The sequence below is a fragment of the Sphaeramia orbicularis genome, chromosome 13, assembly GCF_902148855.1.
Source record: "Sphaeramia orbicularis chromosome 13, fSphaOr1.1, whole genome shotgun sequence".
Lineage (NCBI taxonomy): Eukaryota > Metazoa > Chordata > Actinopteri > Kurtiformes > Apogonidae > Sphaeramia > Sphaeramia orbicularis.
The window spans coordinates 17100371-17121356 of NC_043969.1; the positions used below are offsets into that span (position 1 = coordinate 17100371).

Sequence of the window (20986 nt, forward strand, 5' to 3'; positions counted from 1 at the left end):
TTTTTTTTCTCTTTGTGTGTGTGTGTGTGTGCTGTAGAGATTGAACCTCTCCACTGCTCTCTCTCTCTCTCTCTCTCTCTCTCTCTCTCTCTCTCTCTCTCTCTCTCTCTCTCTCTCTCTCTCTCTCTCCCTCTCTCTCTCTCTCTCTCTCTCTCTCCCCCCTCTCTGTTTTCTATCCTTCTCTGACACACACTCAGATGATATTCAAGGGTAAAAAGGCTGAGGGGAAAGAGTCAGGAGTGGGTATGCAGGAGAGTGGGAGCGCCGTCTCGTGGTGATTAGTCCATAGCTGGATTTATGGCTCGCAGCTGTTGAGTGGCTGACAGACGTGTGAGGAGCTCCAACGCTGCTGCTTCTCAAGCTGCTCGTACCAGCTCAAGATCTGCTTACTGTTGCGTAGGAAAGAGGACTGCTGTGCCTCAACAAACAACGGTGAGTGCTCTGCCTTTCCTTCTGCCTCAACTCCTCTTTCATATTGTCTCTGTCATCGTCACTTCATCACTCAGATCAGAAGTGTTTCATAAGGCAACCTTTGACCAACTCTACTTTTTTTTTCTTTTTAAGTTTTCTTCTTCTTCTGGCTCATGTGTCTCGTGTTTTTGGCTGTGATTACTTGTCCTCCTTACCGATGTACTTTGGGATTAAAACAAAATGTATTTGGTTTCCAGCCGTCTGCAGTTTTACCATAAATGGCCAGCAATATTGAAATACAAAAATAACTTTACAAAACAGACCCCTCATTAATGTTTTAGTGTTTCAATAGATATACTCCTCTTCTCTTTCACTATCATATAATTTTTCATTAGTTTTACCTATGTTGTGTGTGTCTGTGTGTCCTGTGGTGCTTTTTTATATTTAGTTCACAATGCTGTGTCCTATTTTTAGCAGTAAGGGCATCACAGCAGAGTGGAGACATGAAGCCGGCCACTTCTTACCAGACAGACAGGCACAGAAACTTCAGCTCTGCGCTCTTCTTGCGCTCATTCCTCACCTCCCTGAGTTATTCCTCTGTTTTGTTTTGTTTTTTACAAGGTAAACATCATTCAACTGAACAATTTGAGCCAGTCCTATCCTGAGTCACTTTGTAAAGTCTTGTCTTTGGAGCCTGGATTCTCAATTACATTGAAAACCCTGTGGATTTCAGCCAAACAGCTCGGCTGTCCGGTGACGCTCCCTGCTCTCATCCAGTGATCTGAATCAGAACCAGACAGGGAGCATCACTTGTTTAAGGTTAATTGAGAGAGTGCCCTAGGATAAATACTCCTGCTAACAATGATGAACCACATTCTATCCATCTTAGTGACTACAGGGCTTTATTAGTGGGTTAGAGTCGCTTTGAAAGTTGAATTTACTTGCTCATTTTATGGCACACAGTCCATATTTGTAAAGATTTTTGACTGAATCTGATTTAAAACATTTGTGAGGAAATATCAACAATACTACGGGGCTTAATAAAACTGTATTTTTCTAAAGATTGCATAGCCAGTATTTGCTATCAAGTCCCATAAATTGAACATTCCTGGCACTTGAGCAGCGGCTGTTCGGGGAGTGTTTATTTGGGTTGCTATGGAAGGATCAGTCTGCGGCTGAAGGGCTGGCAAAGCTGAAACTGGAGCTGGAAGACGCCTTTAAAAGATCCAGCCTCCGAGCAGCTTCCTACTCATGTACTGCTGCTCTTAATGCTCTCATTTAAAGTAATTAGACTAGGTTAGATCAAATTCATTAACATCATAATGAACAAATCCAGAGCTCTACCATCCACGCCACTGGTTGGATTAAAAAAAAGTGCAGAGTGGGCTGATCAGCATGTTTACACGCAAATGATGTGTGTGGTTCTTAATAGATGTAGTGTGGAGGGATATTGGAAGCGGACAATTTAACAGAAACTCAGTGGAGAAAGTCGGCTCAATCCATGTTCATGGCATTAGCAGTTATGTGTCAGCTCAGTATAAGCCGCTGTTGCTTTTGTGCTGTAGACACTCAGTTCATCACAATGATTCTGACAAGATAAAAGAAATAAAAATGAGGTGAGATATCACACAAAGAGAGCTTTTCATATAACTCGTGTCTTATCTGCCTCCTCTCCCTCGCAGAAAGTCATTTTTAACTCCCTTCTCAGGCAACATAGACATAAAAATACTCACTTACTAAACTTACCTCATGCCAAAACATCTCTTCAGGTATAAAAAACATGCCAGTTGCATCTGCAGAGGCCTTTCTGAATGCTGTCCTACGCTCAGACCTTGATGTGAGCGTCATCTCTTTTATGCATCTTCCTGTGCTGTAAATGTATCATACTTTCATGATTTACAGAAGCAAATCTTTTCTTAAATTTTCTTGTTTGTCACTGTACTGCAAGCAGATTGTGTCCAACTTTTTTTTGCACGTATCATCGTCACATGGGTGGGATCATGGGCGTGGTTGAACATCTGGAAGGATTGGTTTTTGCTCTTAAAAGTAGCTACTTTGACATGATGGAAAACGCCTTTACCATTGAAATAAGACACAACATCTGTCCAATATGTAAATCTGCACTGGAGTCTGGGCCTTGTCAGGTTCTGACAACACTGCTAAAATAATGTTGGTGCATCTTTTATTTACGTTCGCCATAAAAGTGAACCCTGGGAAAACTTGACTGATTTGCAGCAGATTATTGCTTGGAGAAATCTAGAATCTGTCTGTTCTGTTTCTGCTTGTTTTGGGTGTTTTACTGAGATGTCATAATCTACGACTGACAGCATTTTCTTCAGGCAACCTCCTCAGCAAAAGCGGCCCATGCCTGGTTATTAATGCAAATTAATCAATAAAAACAGACATGTCTCCTTTTCCTTGCTGCAGCCCTTTGAGGCCATGTGGTCCTTGGCTCCGTCGTGCTCAACACACTTTCCTTGTCAATGTGAAATGTTTCCCAGAGGTTCCTTGTTGCCACTGTGTCAGATGGTCTGAATGTGCTGACTGGAGCTTATGTATCCTGCAGTTAGAGCTCATGTAAACCAAATACAGAAAACTACTGCTGGTGTCACAGCTTGTAGTTTGAAATATGCTGACATTCATCTCCTCGGTTGTTGTCGCTGATAGACTGCTGCAGCGTAAGCCAGAAAGTACCGCCTCTGCTCTGTAATAAGTGGCATTTTCCTTCCCCTTTGCCTTCCTTAAAAACTGCTGGAAATTCAGTCAAGTTTTCCATTGGAGCAAAGAGCCAGATATCCACTGGGTCTGTGCTCAGAGCTCATGAAAGGAACAGTGTATGTTGACTGTGAGTGAACAAGGCATTGAGTCGAGGTGAGGTTGGGTATTGTGTGTACATTCAAGCTGGAAAAAAGGTGTATTCAATGAGGTGGATGTGTTCGAGAGGAAAATCAGCCACAACTTTCACAATCACAACTGTCATAAAGCAGAATGCCTCGCCGGACAACGCCCAAAGGAAAGCCTCTCCTGCCTGAATGTGGAAGAAAATAACTGTAAAATTAGAATTTCTATGTTTGGAGTTATTTCCTCAAGAAAGCTTAAGTTTTACAATGAACTTGAAACAATTAAAATTATTCTCATCTATCGTGTTACACATTCACACACAAATGTAGTATATGTAGGTATATTAAATTGGCAAACAGTGTATTAACCCTTTCATACATTCTGGTCACTACAGTGGACAGTTATTCTCCAGCTGTTCTCTTGTATATTCATGGGTTTTGTTGTTTTAGTTCCACATCAGCCAACACAGTGGACACTTATGCATCATCCCATACACTGTAATTCATACTATTACTGTAACTTTGCTGTTCTTGATCAACCTGATCTGCGGTAAAATCTGTTAAATCAATTGCTAATTGTTATTAGACTGTAATTAACAGTTTTCTTTATCAAAAAGTTGGGTTTTTTTGCGTATTATTTGCATGAAGTTAGTAATAACTAGTATTAGAGTATGTTAAAACGTGAGAAAACATCAGATTAGCTGCATGAAAAATGTTTTTATTTCATAGGTTTCACACAGTATATATATCACTTTCTGATGATGGGTTTTAAATACATGTTTTTTTGCTTCAAAAATTAAATGCACGGTGTCCAGCTGAGTGGACATTTTTGTAACTCCATGATAAATAGGTTCATAAAAAAATTGCAAATCAAATCGAATTGTTTTTTTTCATGCCTAAACAGCAATAAAAACACTCAGGAAAAAAACTCAACTAAGGTTCTCATAATTCATGCATGAAAGGGTTAAGTATATGTGCAGTGACATAAGTAAAACATAAGTTATATATATATATAAGAAATGCATGTGAAACAGTTTTGATCTATTGATGTATTTCTGCCAAATACAGAAATTTCACTGATGAAAAAAATTGGTAGTAGGCGCTTCATCAGGTCAAAAAGTAAAATATGAAAATGTGTTAAGGAATGAGATCAATGACAGGAGCAGAATTCATGAAAAACAACAGGGCAAATGGGGTTGTAGAAAAAAAAAAAAATCAATGCGCAAGAAGTAAATAATGAAAAAAACAAACAAAAACGAAGAAATCCAAGGACTCTGACTTGTTCCTGGCTTTTGTGTTTTTGCATTTTTATTTATTCAATGGAACTATCCCATTTGCCCTTTTGCTTTTCACAGAAATATTACTATTGTTATTTGTTATATAAAGTGAACATATCGTAATATATCCATTGCATGTATGTTCATGATGGGTACAAAGCACTCAGAGAGGAGCACAAACCTCCACAAGGCAGCTTAATCCCACTCAACAGCATACAACCCCCCGCATATTCGTTCATGGAGATAATATATGCAAATTTACTCAAGATTTAATTTTCTCTTCTGGAAGACACTGCTCTAAAGATATGCCACATAGAATAAAACAGTTGTCTGTTGTGACCTTGACCTTCATTTGTTCAAGGTTGGAGTTTGCATTAGATCGTGAAATCATCGTGTGATAAAACTAGAAATCTAATCACATGAGTTTTAACCAGATATGATGTTAGTCAGAGCTTAGAAATCGCTCCATGAATTTTGTAAATGTGTCTCCGACCTTGACCTTTAGCATGAAGTGGTTGAGATTTAATCATCTGCAGTAAGTGTCATCGGGAACCCATACAAAAAAAAATCCAAAACTGGCAGGTTATAACACATCACCATGACGATACCGCTGCTATAGGAGCATGTATATATCAACATGTGTACAAAGTCTGACATAGAACCCAACAAAAATGAACAAACAAGACAAAAAAATACTGATACAGGTGAAATATTTACATTGAATCTAATCTAATACATCATTCGACAGAGGAGCTGATCTCCACATACACCAGCAAATAATGTATGAAGCAAATAAAAGTACACAAAGCATGGTACAATTAAAAACTATATAAGGGCGAGGTCAAGGGCGTCACAGATGGACAGCCCACTACTTTTTGATTCATAACTTTTGAACCAGACAAGTTTAAGACAAATATGACACATAATTGGAAAGGTCTAAATGCCATCTTAAACATACTCAAAGGGCAACATTTAGTTTCAAATATTTTAAAATGAAAAATATCAAACACTACTGCGTCAAGGATGGACAAAAAATTAACATCTATTTATTGCAAGAATTACAAAGTTCTCAAAAGTGAAGTCTCTATGATATTTTCATCCTAAAATGTATTCAGTGTAAACCTTAAACCCTCTATTTTACAACCTAATAATTGGTTAGAGGAAAAAATATTTTTATCATATCTAAATAGCAAGAGTTTTGACAAATGGCAGCATCACAGATGGACAACAAAAGTAAATATCAAATTAAACATTTTATTTCAATTATCTCTATCATATACTTTTTTTTTTTTTTTTTTTACAGTATTTACAACATACAAATAATATTAACATTATATTCAAATGTATTTTACATAGATATATGCATTCATTAATTTTAAAGACTGTGTGTTTAGAATATGATATAAATAATATAACAATATCAATGTATTTGAAATAAATGTAGTTTATTTATGAGTTTATAAAATGAACCCAGACTGACAGCAGAAACTTGGTCACTTTCCAAACATTCACACTCATAAAACTCCTCCAATTTTTTTTCACAATTTTTTTCTTATTTCAAAATACATTTTCCTGAAAATATAAGTAATTACCTACCCAAAAATTTAAATTGATGTAGATTATTGTAATTTCATTTTTTTGACCAGATGTTAACCTTCCCTTGACTTTGCCCATAGGCAGATTATCTACATGTATGGTATAATGTTTATATTCACAGTCTGAACCCAACTGACCTGTATTCACATAAAGTTCTGTTATTTCCAATCCCTGGAATCCTGTCTTTGTCCATGTTCTCTCACACTGAGTAGTATATGTGTGTGTGTGTGTTTTATTCCCTATCTTTCTTTTCAAACACATGTTTTATTGCCCGTGTACCTGTCTTTGCATGTTATTCCCAGCCAGCAGATGGTGCGGGAGCAGTATGTCACCACCACCCAGGGCGACAGCGCGCCCAGGCCGGTGCCCGACCACATCTACAAGATCGGCATCTACGGCTGGAGGAAACGTTGCCTCTACCTGTTTGTCCTGCTGCTCATCGTTATCCTGGTGGTCAACTTCGCCCTCACCATCTGGATCCTTAGGGTGATGTGGTTCAATACGGTATGCAGCTCTTATACTCTTCACATCCACCCATAATGTTTTATCCATATACAGAAAAAATTATTAGACCACCCTTGTTTTCTTCAATTTCTTGTTCACTTTAATGCCTGGTACAACTAAAGGTACATTTGTTTGGACAAATATAATGATAAGAACAAAAATAGCTCATAAGAGTTTAATTTCAGAGCTGATATCTAGCCATTTTCCATGGTTTTCTAGATAATAACCAAAATCACTTAAGTTCTTACATCAATATCTATGGCATTGTACTGACAAAAACAGTGATTTTAGGCATTCCATGTTTTCTTTCCTGTCTGTTTTAGTCACATGATACACACAGGAGTTAGTACTTGATTGCATAACCCAGTGCTTTTCAACCTTTTTTGGCTTGTGACCCCATTTTAACGTCACAAATTTCTGGCAACCCCAGACATTCAAAATGGAGACATTTTTTGCTAAAATTAATTTGTTTTTGATCATGTAATAGTTTGCTATACTATGTTGCAAATCAACGTTAATTTCAGAGGACATTTAGTCTATAAAATGTATATTATTATGGATGGAGGCAGTAAATCCAGGTGTAGATTACTGCATAAGGGGGGAACTGGATTTTCCTTGGTCAGGATATGTACAGTCAGTCCAGCTTGGATTTACAAGGCTGACAATTAATACTTAAAAAACAAGAACTCAAACTATGAATTATGAAAGAGCTGCAGCATCTGAAACCAACCACAATGAACATTTGACAGATAAACAGTACCACAGTGCTTCAGTTTCCGACTCACAGTTTGTCATGTCTTTTATGTATTGGGATTGTCTCTCTCAACTCACCATATATTTTTTGTTAATAAGTTGTTTTTAATTTTTTAATAATTACTAGAAATTTCAGGCGACCCCACATGGGGTCCCAACCCCAAGGTTGAAAAACACTACCATAACCATTGTTTTTTTTTTTTTTTTTTTTTTTTTTTTTTTTTTTTTTTTTTTTTTTTTTTTAACAAATACTGTATATTTATTGAAGTTTTAACAAATTACAAATCTTTTCTAACATGAGTTGATAATATTGTGTGGGTGAGCATAAACCCCCAGAACATCCCCCCCCCACCCCCCCACCCAAGACCACCACTGAATTTTTAACCCTTTCATGTACAAATTATGAGAACCTTAAGCAAGATTTTTTTCCCTGAGTGGTTTCATTTCTCTTTAAACATGCTGAAAACAATGTGATTGAAAAATTTCTTATGAAAAAAAAAAAGTTAAAAAAAAAATAAAAATAAAAAAAATTGCAATAATAATAATAATAATAATAATAATAATAATAATAATAAAATCTCATGTACCTATTTTTCATGAAGTTGCAAAAATGTCCACTGAGCTGGACACCATGGGTTTAATTTTTGAAGCGAAGAAACATGTATTTACTGATAAATTGCGTGAAAACTATAACTATTACGCTCAGGGGAGATCTACACAATGTTACCAGTTCATGTCAGAAAAGATATGTAGTGTCTTAAAACTTTAATAAAGATATGTGTAAAAAACCAAAACAACAAAATCCATGAATATACAAGAGAACAGCTGTAGAATAACTGTCCACTGGAGTGACCAGAATACATGAAAGGGTTAAACAGCAGCGAAGGTAAATAACAAAATAATAACTGACAGACAATATAAGTAATAGTGACTTGAATACTTCTCAACATCCATTTTTGTATGTCTGATATATAATCAAACATCATTTAACACAAATAAAGGGGGATGGTCTCACTTTGCAAGTTATGATGATGAGATTTCAGGCCTTGATTCAAAAAATTTTAGAAATGAATTCCATATCTTGTGGAAGGTATGAGTTTTCTGTTTAATTGTGGATGTGAGCCTTTCAATAGCTCTGCAGGATGAGAGTTCCGCAATCCATGAACTCAATGATGGACAATCAACACTTTTCCAGTGTCTAGTTATCAGGCCCTTTGCATGTATCAGACAGAGGTTCATCAGCTTTCTTTCATGAGTTCTAAGTGCTAAAGTTTCTGGAATAAGACCTAGAATACAGATCTCCAGGCCTATTGGAATTTCTTTGTCTATAAAATTGGAAATTGTGTTAATTATCCTTCTCCAAAATTCTTGCATATGTTCACATTTCCAAATACAGTGATACAAGGTACCTCTCTCGGTTCCACATTCTTGATGACTTTTGATGGTCTAATATTTTTTTCCGTGACTGTATATTCCATCCCTTAATATACTTTTTTTTTTTTTGCACTGACTCTTGTTACTTGTTAGTATCAGCAGATTAATCCCTACCATAAACTCATATCTGGATGTAGTTTATGTGTTAGTTATTTCATACAGTCTTGTCAGCTTTCTGTCTCAAGACCAGATGGTGACTGTGGATTTATGCACATACAAGAAATGCAGCAAACCCACTCACACAAACTTGAACACACACATCACATCACTACACCACACAACACTGGGCTTGTTCTACTGTGTGTCATAATGGGAAGACAACTCTGAGTGTGATAATATAATCGAAATTCCTCAACTCCTGACCCGTCATATTTTAGATTCTTGCCTTGCAGACAAAATTGCTCACTTGGCTTGCAATTAAATATTTATCTCTGCTGGTCTGGGATATATTAAATATGCTTTGATTTGTCATTCTCTGAATAATACTTACATCCTCTGCAGGAAGGGATGGGACTCCTACAAGTGCATTCGGACGGGGTCAAGCTGCAGGAAGGAGAGTCGGAGTTTCTCTTTCCTCTGTACGCTCAGGAGATTCACTCCAGAGAAGTAAGATAATCAGGAACACTCACTTTTCGTTCCAAAATTCCTTCTCACTCTGCTATCCCTCCTCTCTTTCTCTGTGTGTTTTCTAGTTTTTGATCTGGTTAGAGCTGTTATTTCACAGTTTAAGCAGACTGTAGCTTAAATCTGCAAAGGTTTCCTCTCCTGGTATCGTATCTACATCTAATTCCTTGCAGACACTCCAGCAGTTTCTGTCCTGCTATAGTGAGTGAACAGCATATTTTTGACTGTACTTTTTTTTTTTTTTGAGAAATGTGTCAGAACAAACTGGATTTGGCAGTCCCACACAGTGCACGTGGTGGTGCAGTGAGCTCCCCATTAACCTCAGGGATATTGTGGTGGAAAGTAGTTTATGGCCCGCCTGCTAGCAGCAGATGGGAACACTTTTCTGCAGTTGTTTACATGTTATGGCTTTTCTTGCTCATAGCAGCGATTTTTAAGCATTCTTTCTTACTTTATGGGGCTCATTAAAGAGAAAATGTATTCCTCATTTATGGATAAATGCTATTTTTTGATGCTTTCAACAGATTTCTAAAGATTTTCTGGATTCAGTAAGTTACAGTCTGTCTTAGAATGGGGATTTCTTATAGTTGACAGCGGATCAGTGGTGGATAATTCTCAAAAAACATTTTATAAATAATTCTCTGTGCTGTTGTCATGTCTGCCAAAGCACAAATAGCTGATGTTCTGTCTTTAACTTTAACCAGTTTACCAGTCATTATAACTAACAGCTTTATTTTGTAATAAATCATTACAGATGATGAGCTGATATGAAAAACATCTGTGGTTGTTTTAATTCACTACCAGAAAGAACAAATGTTCAGTGACATAAATGTTATAGTTTTGCATCTGTTCACCACCACAGTGGATCTCAGATGAATCAGTGAAGATGTGATTGAAGTGTGGACTTTTAGCTTTAACAAAAATATTGCATTAATCATTTAAGAATTACAGCCATTTTAATTAAAGTTCTTTCATTTTCAGAGGCTCAAATGTAATTAGACAACTGACTGACAAGCAGCTTCATGTCCAGATGGGTCCTGTTCTCTGGTTATTCTATGACAAATGAAACAGATGTTGAATTTTCATTTGGTAGCTGTTCACTGCAATCCTTAATATTGAAATCCAAAGACGTGTTAATGCCAGTGAAGGAGGAAGCCGTTATGTTCAGTCAGAAATATCCTTTAACCTTGCTCCATAATCTATTCATAGTTTTCTCCCTTATGAGAAGTGAAGGCCAAAAGTACACTGTTGCAAATAAAGTTGGAATCATTTTGCTTTTAGACACATTCCTCTTTTTATTCGTATTTCTACACATCAGTAATCACCTTTGACCAGGTTCGGTGATTACATACTGAGTCCCAGTTTGACTTTATCTCATCACATGGAATCTGATCCATAGGTAGCTCTGAATCAGGTACTTGTTTTATTTATTTAACCTTTATTTAACCAGGAAGGCTGGCTGAGAACCAATTCTCATGTCCAACAATGACTTGGCCAAGAATCAGCAGTATAAGGCAAATTATACAAAAAAACAATGATTGCAGCAAACGATTAAAAACACAGACAACTCTCACACAATATATACATTAAATGCAACAAGGAAATACAAGAAACTATAGGTGGTAATGAATTATTGAAGGTGGATAATGGGATGAATGTATGAATTTTTAGTGTTTTTTTGTAACTCATTCCAGTCGTTAGGAGCAGCAAAATGAAATGATAAATGGCTAAAGGTGATCATAGTGATAAATTTACTGGAGTGTGAGTTATGCATATTGTTGGAGAAACTGAATAGAGAGTGAAGGTATGGAGGGGTTTTGCTAATGATGGTTGTGATATCATATCAGAATGTGCCTTTTAAATGAACATTCATCACAACTCACATGCTATTAAATAGCAACGTATCCATGAATGCAACAGCAAATTTAATCCAAAACATCAAATGTAAAACACTGATAGGGAACATTTTACTGTACAGTGAATAATCAGAATACTTACATATTTGAGCTAAAAAAAAAACAAAAAAAAGGTTTTGGATACCTTTATTTGTATTGGAGTATTTTAACTGAGTGTATTTGTACTTTTTACTAAAGGAAATTCTTTTGTGCATGTGTCTCTCTTCAGGATGTGACCAGTTCACATTGGAATCTGTTACTGGCCACATTTTTAAAAACAATGCATGAAGTTAAACTGTCCACTAGGGCTGGCAGTGTGAACGCAACCTCTTGAGTGCCAGATTTGAACGCATTCTGTCAATCGTTTCCTAAAACATCATCTTTCACATAATGGAGACTGACCAACGTACAGACTTTCTTAGAGAGATGCATGGATGGATCTAAAACTCGACTGTACACGATCCATTCAGGACAGAACAGCTGATTTGATATGATACAAGTACAGATGAACAGCAGACAGCCAAAGCAGGCAGCTGGGGAACATCATGTTACTAAAGAGCCAGATGCTTTTCTCAGGATGGATACAGACCTAATAAATGCTAAAAGAGGATGTGTGACTGAATTACATTAACCAAATGGCTTTAGAACAGCCTAATGATAAGTCCAGATGATCTACTGAATGTTTTTCAGAGAAGAACATGAGCTTAAAATGAATTCAAAAGAACCTGGGAACCCAAAAGCTGTTTTTATGCCATCTACAGTATTTATTAAGCATAAATAAACCCATTTTTTTGGTACATTTTATAAATCCTCTATAATACTGATCTATTTTAAGTGGCACCAAAACCTAACCATTTGTATTTGTTCAAGAAGATTTAAAGAAAGGGTTAAAATATTTCACATTTTTGCACACTGAAAGTATTGTTACATTTTACAGGATGATAACATGGTTAATCTTTTATTTCCCCAGGATTCATCACTGCTAGTGCATTCACCGGAAAATGTGTCCCTTAATGCCCGCAATGAAAACGGTGATGTCACAGGAAGGATATTTGTGGGTAAGAGCCAGAATAAGGACACATGTACACACAGATAGCACTCACCCATAACACAGCATCCCGTTGATGTATGAGGGCAATAGTAAAGTCATTCATGCACTTGTCCTGCAGCAATATCTCATCCAACATTAACAATCCCAAGAAGTCATGGTTCCATTTTAATCTCTTACATTTCCATTTAAAATCCATTAAATACAACATTCCTCTCTCTGTGCTGTTGCTGCTGGAGCGTTCTATATTACACAGAGGGCCCAAGGCCTGTGGAGGATCATATTTGTGCGTCTTTTATGGCTCACCAATAGCTGCACTGTGGTATTTTGTCATAATTAAAAGGCCAACAAATGACCCAACTAATTGCCGTGTTTCACAGTGCCGTTATGTGTCCTTGATCATTAAACCATAAAAAGCATAGCCCGCATCCTCATGGCCCTCTGTGAATAAAACTGAAAAGCTTGTTAGTGAGGACTCCATGCGGGTTCACAGTTGTAGGTGCTGAGTTGGATCTACCTGCATCAGGCTGATTCTCACAAGGCTGTCGGCATTGACGCAGTGAAGGGTAAAGGGAAATAACCTCAGATAAGCCACTATTTACTTTGAGCAATAATGAGGCTACACATTTGCATCCGATGAACACATTCACAATAAAACTACCCTCATTACGGACTTAGAAATGGTTTTATAAAGTTGTAAACACTTTATAAGTCATTATTAAACAATTTTAAAGCTTTTATAACCATTTCCATCCACCAATTTGAGCTCACTTTCCATTAAATCTCACATGGTGCCAGTGACGTTCTTTACCACGCCCCTATATCAGTCGATATGTAAACCATTAATCACTTAGTACCATTTATAACCAACAAAATTCAGCCAAAGATGTAAAATTCTATATATTCCCAGAGCTTTAGGTAATGAATCTACAGCCCCAATTCCACAAAAGTTTGTATATTGTGTAGAATATGGTTTAATGAGATTTACAAATAATTTCAGTCTGTTATTGTTTGCAATGGAATGCAAAAAATATCCAGTGTTAAAAACTGAGCAAATGAGGTAATTTGGATTTGATGGCAGCAACAAGTGAGTGGTACTGAAAATAAACAACTGGAGGAACATTTTGCAACTAATGATGTTAAATGTCAACAGGGCAGTAACATGACTGGGTATAAAAAATACCATCTTCGGGAGGTAGAAACTCCCAGAGGAAAAGATGAGCAGATATTCCCCGGTCTGTGAAAACTGTGTATATAAATTTTGAAACAATTTCAGATTATTGCTGCTCAGTGACAAGATGCTGGATATCTTCTTATCTGTGATACATAATATATTTAAAAGAGTCTGAGAATCTGGAAAAAATCTATACCAGTGTTTTTCAACCTTGAGGTCGGGACCCCACATGGGGTCGCCTGAAATTTCTAGTAATTGATAAAAATAATAATAAAAAAAACCCTTTGTAATAAAAAAAAATATGGTGAGTTGACAGAGACAACCCCAATACATAAAAGATATGGCAAACTGTGAAGCTGAAACTGAAGCACTGTGGTACTGTTTATCTGTCAAATGTTCATTGTGGTCGGTTTCAGATGCTGCAGCTCTTTTACAATTCATAGTTTGAGTTATTGTTTGTTCAGTATTAATTGTCAGCCTTGTAAATCCAAGCTGGACTGACTGTACATATCCTGACCAAGGAAAATAAAATTCTCACTTTGTGCAGTAATCTACACCTGGCTTTTCTCCCTCCGTCCATAATAATATACATTATATAGACTAAATGTCATCTAAAATTAACGTTTATTTGCAGCATAGTATAGCAAATTATTACATGATCAAAAACAAATTAATTTTAGCAAAAAAAAAAAGTCTCTGTTTTGAATGTCTGAGGTCACCAGAAATTTGTGACGTTAAAATTGGGTCACGAGCCAAAACAGGTTGGGAACCACTGGTCTGTACACAAAGGACAAGGCTGAAAATCTGTTCTGGATAGCCATGATTTTTGGGGTCCTCAGGCTGCACTACATTAAAACCAGGGGAGATTTTGTGATGGAAATGACTGCATGGGCTCAGGAACACTTCCATATTGCTCTCAAATCCAGGGTTCATGTGTTTATAAAATTTACAAATCATTGCAGCCTGTTTTTATTGATATTGTGCACAATATCCTAACTTTGTTTCCGAATTGGGGCTGTTATTAATTCAAAAGCTGAAGGATAAAGGTTAACTCATTATATTATCTACATAGGGACATTTATCTTCTACATTTTCCACAGTCCACTACAGACAGCTTATAGCTTTAGCATTAGCACTTAGCACATTAGAGCCAGTTAGCTACTATTGAAGGTGCTGGAGACCAACTCCAGATCTTCATTAGTATTTGAGTCAACTTTCAAAAGAATTAACCTACAGTTGATATGCCAAATGAAACCTTTAAGGATTAAGACAAACTGATGGTAGTTCTATTGTTACCTCCACCAAGGAGGTTATGTTTTTGCCAGGGTTTGTTTGTTTGTTTGTCTGTCTGTTTGTTTGTCTGTCCGTTAGTGTGCAACATAACTCAAAAAGTTATGGACAGATTTGGATGAAATTTTCAGGGTTTGTTGGAAATGGGATAAGGAAGAAATGATTAAATTTTGGTGGTGATCGGGGGTGGGGGGGCCCACGGGGGGGGCCACTGATCAGCCTTGGCGGAGGTCTGCGCTCTCCGAGTGCTTCTAGTTTCTAATAAAAACAGTTGAAGCTGACAGGTGTAAATGCTGCTGATGAAGATAAAGAAACTCAGTAACCAATGAAATCTGCATCTTAAGACTGAAAGGATATGTGGGCTCACTGTTTTTCTGCAAGTATTTTCAATCACTCATTGTTTACTCAGCTTTTTTGTTCACCATATGACTGTGTCTAAACAGGCTGACATTTTCTCTTTCAAGGCATGAGTGTGCCTCATTATGTTCTCCAAAACTGCAGCTCTGAGGAAGTTTAATAGGAGGAAGCAGATTACAGTTTGATGAAAACAATATTTGTGTGTAATATTGCCAAACCCCTTAAGGTATTGTTTTTGTTGTTGTTGTAGGTCCAAAAGAGGCTCAGGGACACACTCAGAATCTGGTCATTAACTCCATCAATGACAACATGCTGTTCACTGCAGATGGCGAACAGGCTGTTATTGGAAGAGACAAACTACGTGTCACAGGTATACCAACAGCAACCCATGCTGCCTCCTTGGAAAATATCCCAAACCTTTCAGCAAAAATGTTTTTCTGTTTGGAAGGGGAACACATTAACAACAGATGTGAAGTCAACAGGAGAAAATCTGTTTGATGGCAGATATCTGTGCAACAATTCAACAACCAAGGACATTCATAATCATCGCTGGTGGTGCGTGCATGTCTCTAACCTCCACCTGGAGTTCATGTAAATGACAGCAGGCTTGTGATATCTGCTTTGATTGATGCCATGCCACCTATTGCTTTAATACATGATTGGTATCAGCTATTTTATAGAAAAGAAATAATACATCACCGTACAATGTGGTATGTCATATTGCGCACAGCTCTACATACAGAATGCATCTACACAGTGAGAGGTTAAAGAGTAAAGGATTACACTGTCATGTCCAGTGTGTCTTCTGTCCTGCCTCCCCCTCAGTGTCCACTGTGTGTATTGATGGTGCTGTGGGTCCCTGACCACACACAGTGCAGGCTGATTAATGTTGGGGGCAGTGTCAGCTGATAGCTTCATTATGCCGGGGGTCATTTGCTCCACAGAGACCAGCAGGCATTAGTGGAAGAGCTGTTTTCTAAAATTCCTTGAAATGAAGAATCCTTGCTTGAGCGACTACATCAGGCACATTGGGACTTGCATTCTTTATAGAGTCTGGAGGGAAAATTCCTCTTTTGTGTCATCTTTAATCGGTCTCCATCTCTATTCTGGCATTGCTCGACTTACAATATTTAAAGTGAGCATGCTGCCTGCTTCCCTTTTAAAAACAAGTGCTGCTCAGACTATTAAAAATGGATAAATTGCTCCAGTGCTGCAGAGAGTATTCGCTGCTCACTAGGAACTTGTTTTACTCAGCTGAACCTAATGAATACCCCCATACACCAGTAAATGTGGACAGCTTAGAGAGCTGATGAAATGCTTTTGAAACCACAGAGTCCTTTAACTGTAGCTGTATGGGACTCACATGGCCTTTAAAGCAGTTGCTTCACCTGTGTCTGTTGCCTCATCAGGTCCTGAAGGAGCGTTGTTCCAGCATTCAGTGGAGGTGCCTCTGCTCAAATCTGAACCTCTGAAAGACCTGAGGTGAGCATTTCAGCCCAGCTTGATATAGTTTAACACTTTCAGGCATAAGTCACTCCAGTGGACAGTTATTCTCCAGCTGTTCTCTTATATATTCATGGATTTAGTTGTTTTAGTTCCATATCAGCCAACACAATGGACACTTATGCATCATCTCATATCCTGATATTCATACCATTACTGTAACTTTGCTGTTCTTGATAAACCTGATCTGCACTAACATGTCTGAGTGTAAATCAAATGTTATTTGTTAGACAAGAAGTTTTTTTTTTTGCACATTATCTCGATGAAGTGAGGAATTAATAGCAATTAGAATATGTTAAAATGTGAGAAGACATCAGATTAGCAGCATTAAACATGTTTTTATTTCATTGTTTTCATATCCCTCTCTGATATTGGGTTTTAAACACATGTTTCTTTACTTCAAAAATTAAATGCATGGATATTTTTGTAACTCCACAGAAAAAAAAAAAACTTGATCGCATTGTTTTTTCATGCCTAAGGAGGAATAAAAACACTGAAGAAAAAAATCTTGACTAAGGTTCTCACAATTAATGCATGAAAGGGTTAATTGGAGATTACAAGTATTTATGGAGAGATGGGTATTCCATTTTACTATTGTTTGTCTTTTACAAAAAAAAAAAAACAACAACTGATTTTCATGAAACTTGGTGGAGGGGATGGGTGTGGTCCATGAAAGCAGATCCATAAAAAGGGACAGAGGCTAGAATTGTTTTTGTCTTTTTTTTTAATATTGGAGAGCCCCACGCTGAGTTAGAATGGTGACAAATAAATAAAAAATGAGCCATAAACAGGCACCAGCTGATGGACTACAACCCTCAAGACTATTGTTATACTATCCAGTGGCACCGTCTGACAAATACAATAAAAACACAGGCCATTTTTTGTGTCTTTGTGCATTTCTGTATTTCTATACTTTATAATATTTAATAATATATTAAAAAAACAGCTAAAAAAATGACTGACAGTTCATAATGTTGGGATGTTTTGCTTTAGGTTAGAGTCCCCCACCCGCTCTCTCAGTATGGATGCACCAAAAGGAGTTCATCTCAAAGCACAGGCTGGAAACATTGAAGCCGCCTCCAACATGGATGTTTTCCTTCAGTCGACTGTAGGACTGGTAAGACAAACATTGTTCACTTCCTGTCAAAAGTCTTCCAAATAGCAGCTAAAGCTTTTTCTTCTTCTTCCTCTTTTTTTTTTTTTTTTTTTTTTTTTACCTATTTTGGCCTGGGGAATTTATGCTTTTCGGGAGGATGCTGCTTCACGCTTCTGTACTCTCTCACAGTCACACCTGGGAGCTCTGCAGTGCAACAGCATCACTCAAGTGGAGTTTGACAAGAACTCAGCTTTTTTTATGTATTAGAAATTTTGTCCAAGAACTTTACAGATTTGCTGTAGAGAGCTTGTTAGGCCACTGTTTCGCTAGTTCTACCCTACTTGCTCGTACTTACTGTGCCACCAGGAACAGAGACATTCTGGGCATATCTTTCCGGTAGATTAGTTTTATCTACCCTGGAGTGGATCATTTCAGTCAACCACTCTCAGTTCATTGTCTTTTGCGGTTGTAAAACATTTGTCTGTGTATGTCTGTTGTGGTACAGTGGTTTGCTTTTTCCATGTTACTGTTTAGAGTGAGGTTTGGTGATAGATTCTGGCTGAATCAGGCCTGGATAATTGCGGTGCTGCCAACAGCTTAACTGCAGAAAGCAATTGTATCATAGGCGCTTTCTTGACCGATATGAATTATTCTGAGTGAACCAGCCTATTCATATGTGATCACATAGTTAGAGGATAAAGCTATTCTTATTCCTCTTTTCTTGCTTAAGGGAAGAAAACTGAATATTAATCTGCACTGAACTTGTCATGGATAATGGAAAGAACTACTTAAGCACTCGATGAAATGGTATTTGGTGGTTTTCCTGCCCCAGGAATGTGTGCTTTTCATTGCCTCTAATTCTTGCTCAGTATCAGATTCTGTTTATTATATATTCTTTATGGACCAGTGCACTGGTTAGGCACTCACTGGACGCTCCCATCATACCCTGTGCTATCATGCATGTATGAACCTAAGTGGAAAGACTGAAGCAGAGCCATGTTTTCATGTTGATTCAGTGCCACTCTGTTCTTCTCCTTTAAACGTCCTTGCTCTGTGTGCTGTTTGCTGTGCAGCTGGTGCTGGATGCTGAGACGGTGCGCATGCCGAGCCTGCCCCTGAGCAAAGGAGGGGTTTCTGGAAATGCTCCGGGACTCTTCGAGGTGTGTGTCTGTCCCAGCGGCAAACTCTTCCTGTCCAAAGCTGGGGTCACCTCCACTTGCAGCGAGAACCAAGAGTGCTAAATATACTCTGACAAGGTAATTGATTTTCCGTCTCTTGGAGGATGCGTCTTCTGTGAGGAAACAAGCACAGCTGTTTATATCCGGCCGAGGTTACTTTTGGAATCTTTATCCCACAGTGGATGATCACTAAGCCAAGATCCCACTGGCACACGGAGGCCTGTATGAAACTGCCTGCTGGTGTACATGTCAGAAATGTCATAAATGCATCCTTTTAGTTGCCTTTATGACCTTTTAAATATTCAGCTGATACTAATTGGCATCAAATTTACGCCTGCATCAGAGCTTTTTAGAGATTTTTTTTTTTTTTTACATAGAAAATCATGGCTGGGCAATGAGGAGCTGGTTAACAGCTTACATCCTATGCAATATTATATCATGGTGCAATAAATTAAAGTGGCACATATCAAGGGCTTGGAATTATGAAATTAAATGTTTAAAAAAGCAATGGAATGTTTCCGAATATTTATTTTATGTTTATGTTTATGTTTATGCATTTGGCAGACGCTTTTTTCCAAAGCGACTTACAGGGGAAAACCAATTAAATCACTCAATCAATCAAATTTTATTTATATAGCGCCAGATCACAAATTATTTTGGTTTGTTTATGCCCTCCTTGTTCCAAGCCCTTGATGTGTAGTGTTTTTTTTTTGTTTTGGTGTTTAGCATGTTTTTACTGGGTTGAGAAAGTTTCAAAAAATGTTAGTTTATATTTTGTCATTGTCAAAGTTGATTCAGAGAAATATGGAATATGTTTTTATTTTCACTCATCACTAAGGAAGAGAGATGTTTCTTATTTTGCTTTGACTGTTTTAGAGTTAAGATTAAAATATTACTATTTTATGGAACCATAATGTCACTAGTGTGGTGTCACATGTGTAATTATGTGTTTTTTTCTGTTTTTAGGGTTGTGTATGTTTGGCCATGTGTTATTTTTAAGCCCTGCATAAGCATGTAATTATGCAATAGTCACATGTCAGGTTTGCAGGTTTTTCTGCAAAATAGAAAGTAAGCTGGTCTTTATTTTTGTTTAAAACCTTCCCTAAAATGAAGGCATTACCTATGTACACATGATAAAAGCAAAACAGGTATACCAAACACACTGTACTGGTGGTTAGTTTGTGATTATATAAGAAATGATGGGCTTCAGTTTTTCTTTGGTCTTGGATCAAACATGAATTGATTTTGTTTTTACACAATATGCATGAAAGGGACTACGTTTTCCTTTGTAATAGGATAAGACTCTCAGTACATCATATCAAAGAGGTCTGTGTTCTGCGAAGGTTACACATCAGTGTAAGGCTTTGGATAAAATAAACATCTTATGTCCTTTTCTGATCAGTTATTGTAAATGTTGAAAAGACAGTTTTCAGTCTCCACCTCTGTCCTGGCATATTTTGATAAGATGATTGTGTATTTATTAATTTTGTATGTTAAATAAACTTTGTGATATTCTTCTATGATTGTCTTGACTGTCAGATCTATTAATTTTTGGATGAGGTCTATTTTCTAACCCGGTTTAACAAAAGGGTATTCAAGGATTGACAAACTCTTAATTATTAATGTAACTTCCACTGTTTTCTGGTTTCTGTTGAACTGTAAAAGCTGTACCTTGGGAGATGGATTCAGTCTACATTTCACTCCTTTTTTTGCTCTCTAATACACTCTAGTGGTAAAACTCTGTATCACTATAAAGATATAAACTTGATCTGATCATCTTCACAACAAATGGATTTACACTAGCAAGTTTAGAGGGCAAACGTTTTTTGAACAAATGGCAATTAATGGAAAGTTGTAATTCAATATAATCTTATTTCTCGACATCAGTAATTTATTCTGAAATAGCATTACATTAAAACTCTGTATTTTTCTACGAGAAATAGACTACTTTGAGGAATCAAAATGTACTTAAACTCAGCATCTAAGTACATTATTTTTTGTGAACT

At 37.1% G+C, this 20986-nt stretch overlaps 1 protein-coding gene across 1 annotated transcript; it reads left to right on the forward strand.

Annotated features, from left to right (window-relative positions):
* The first annotated feature begins 223 nt into the window (after positions 1–223).
* On the forward strand, positions 224–20500 carry sgcg (sarcoglycan, gamma). The gene is made up of 8 exons (XM_030152820.1): positions 224–432; positions 6427–6628; positions 9317–9421; positions 12305–12392; positions 15454–15573; positions 16613–16685; positions 17700–17823; positions 18876–20500. Exons 2-8 carry the CDS (start codon positions 6434–6436, stop codon positions 19041–19043), a joined length of 873 nt encoding a protein of 290 aa, XP_030008680.1. The 5' UTR covers positions 224–432; positions 6427–6433; the 3' UTR covers positions 19044–20500.
* The last annotated feature ends 486 nt before the right edge of the window (positions 20501–20986 follow it).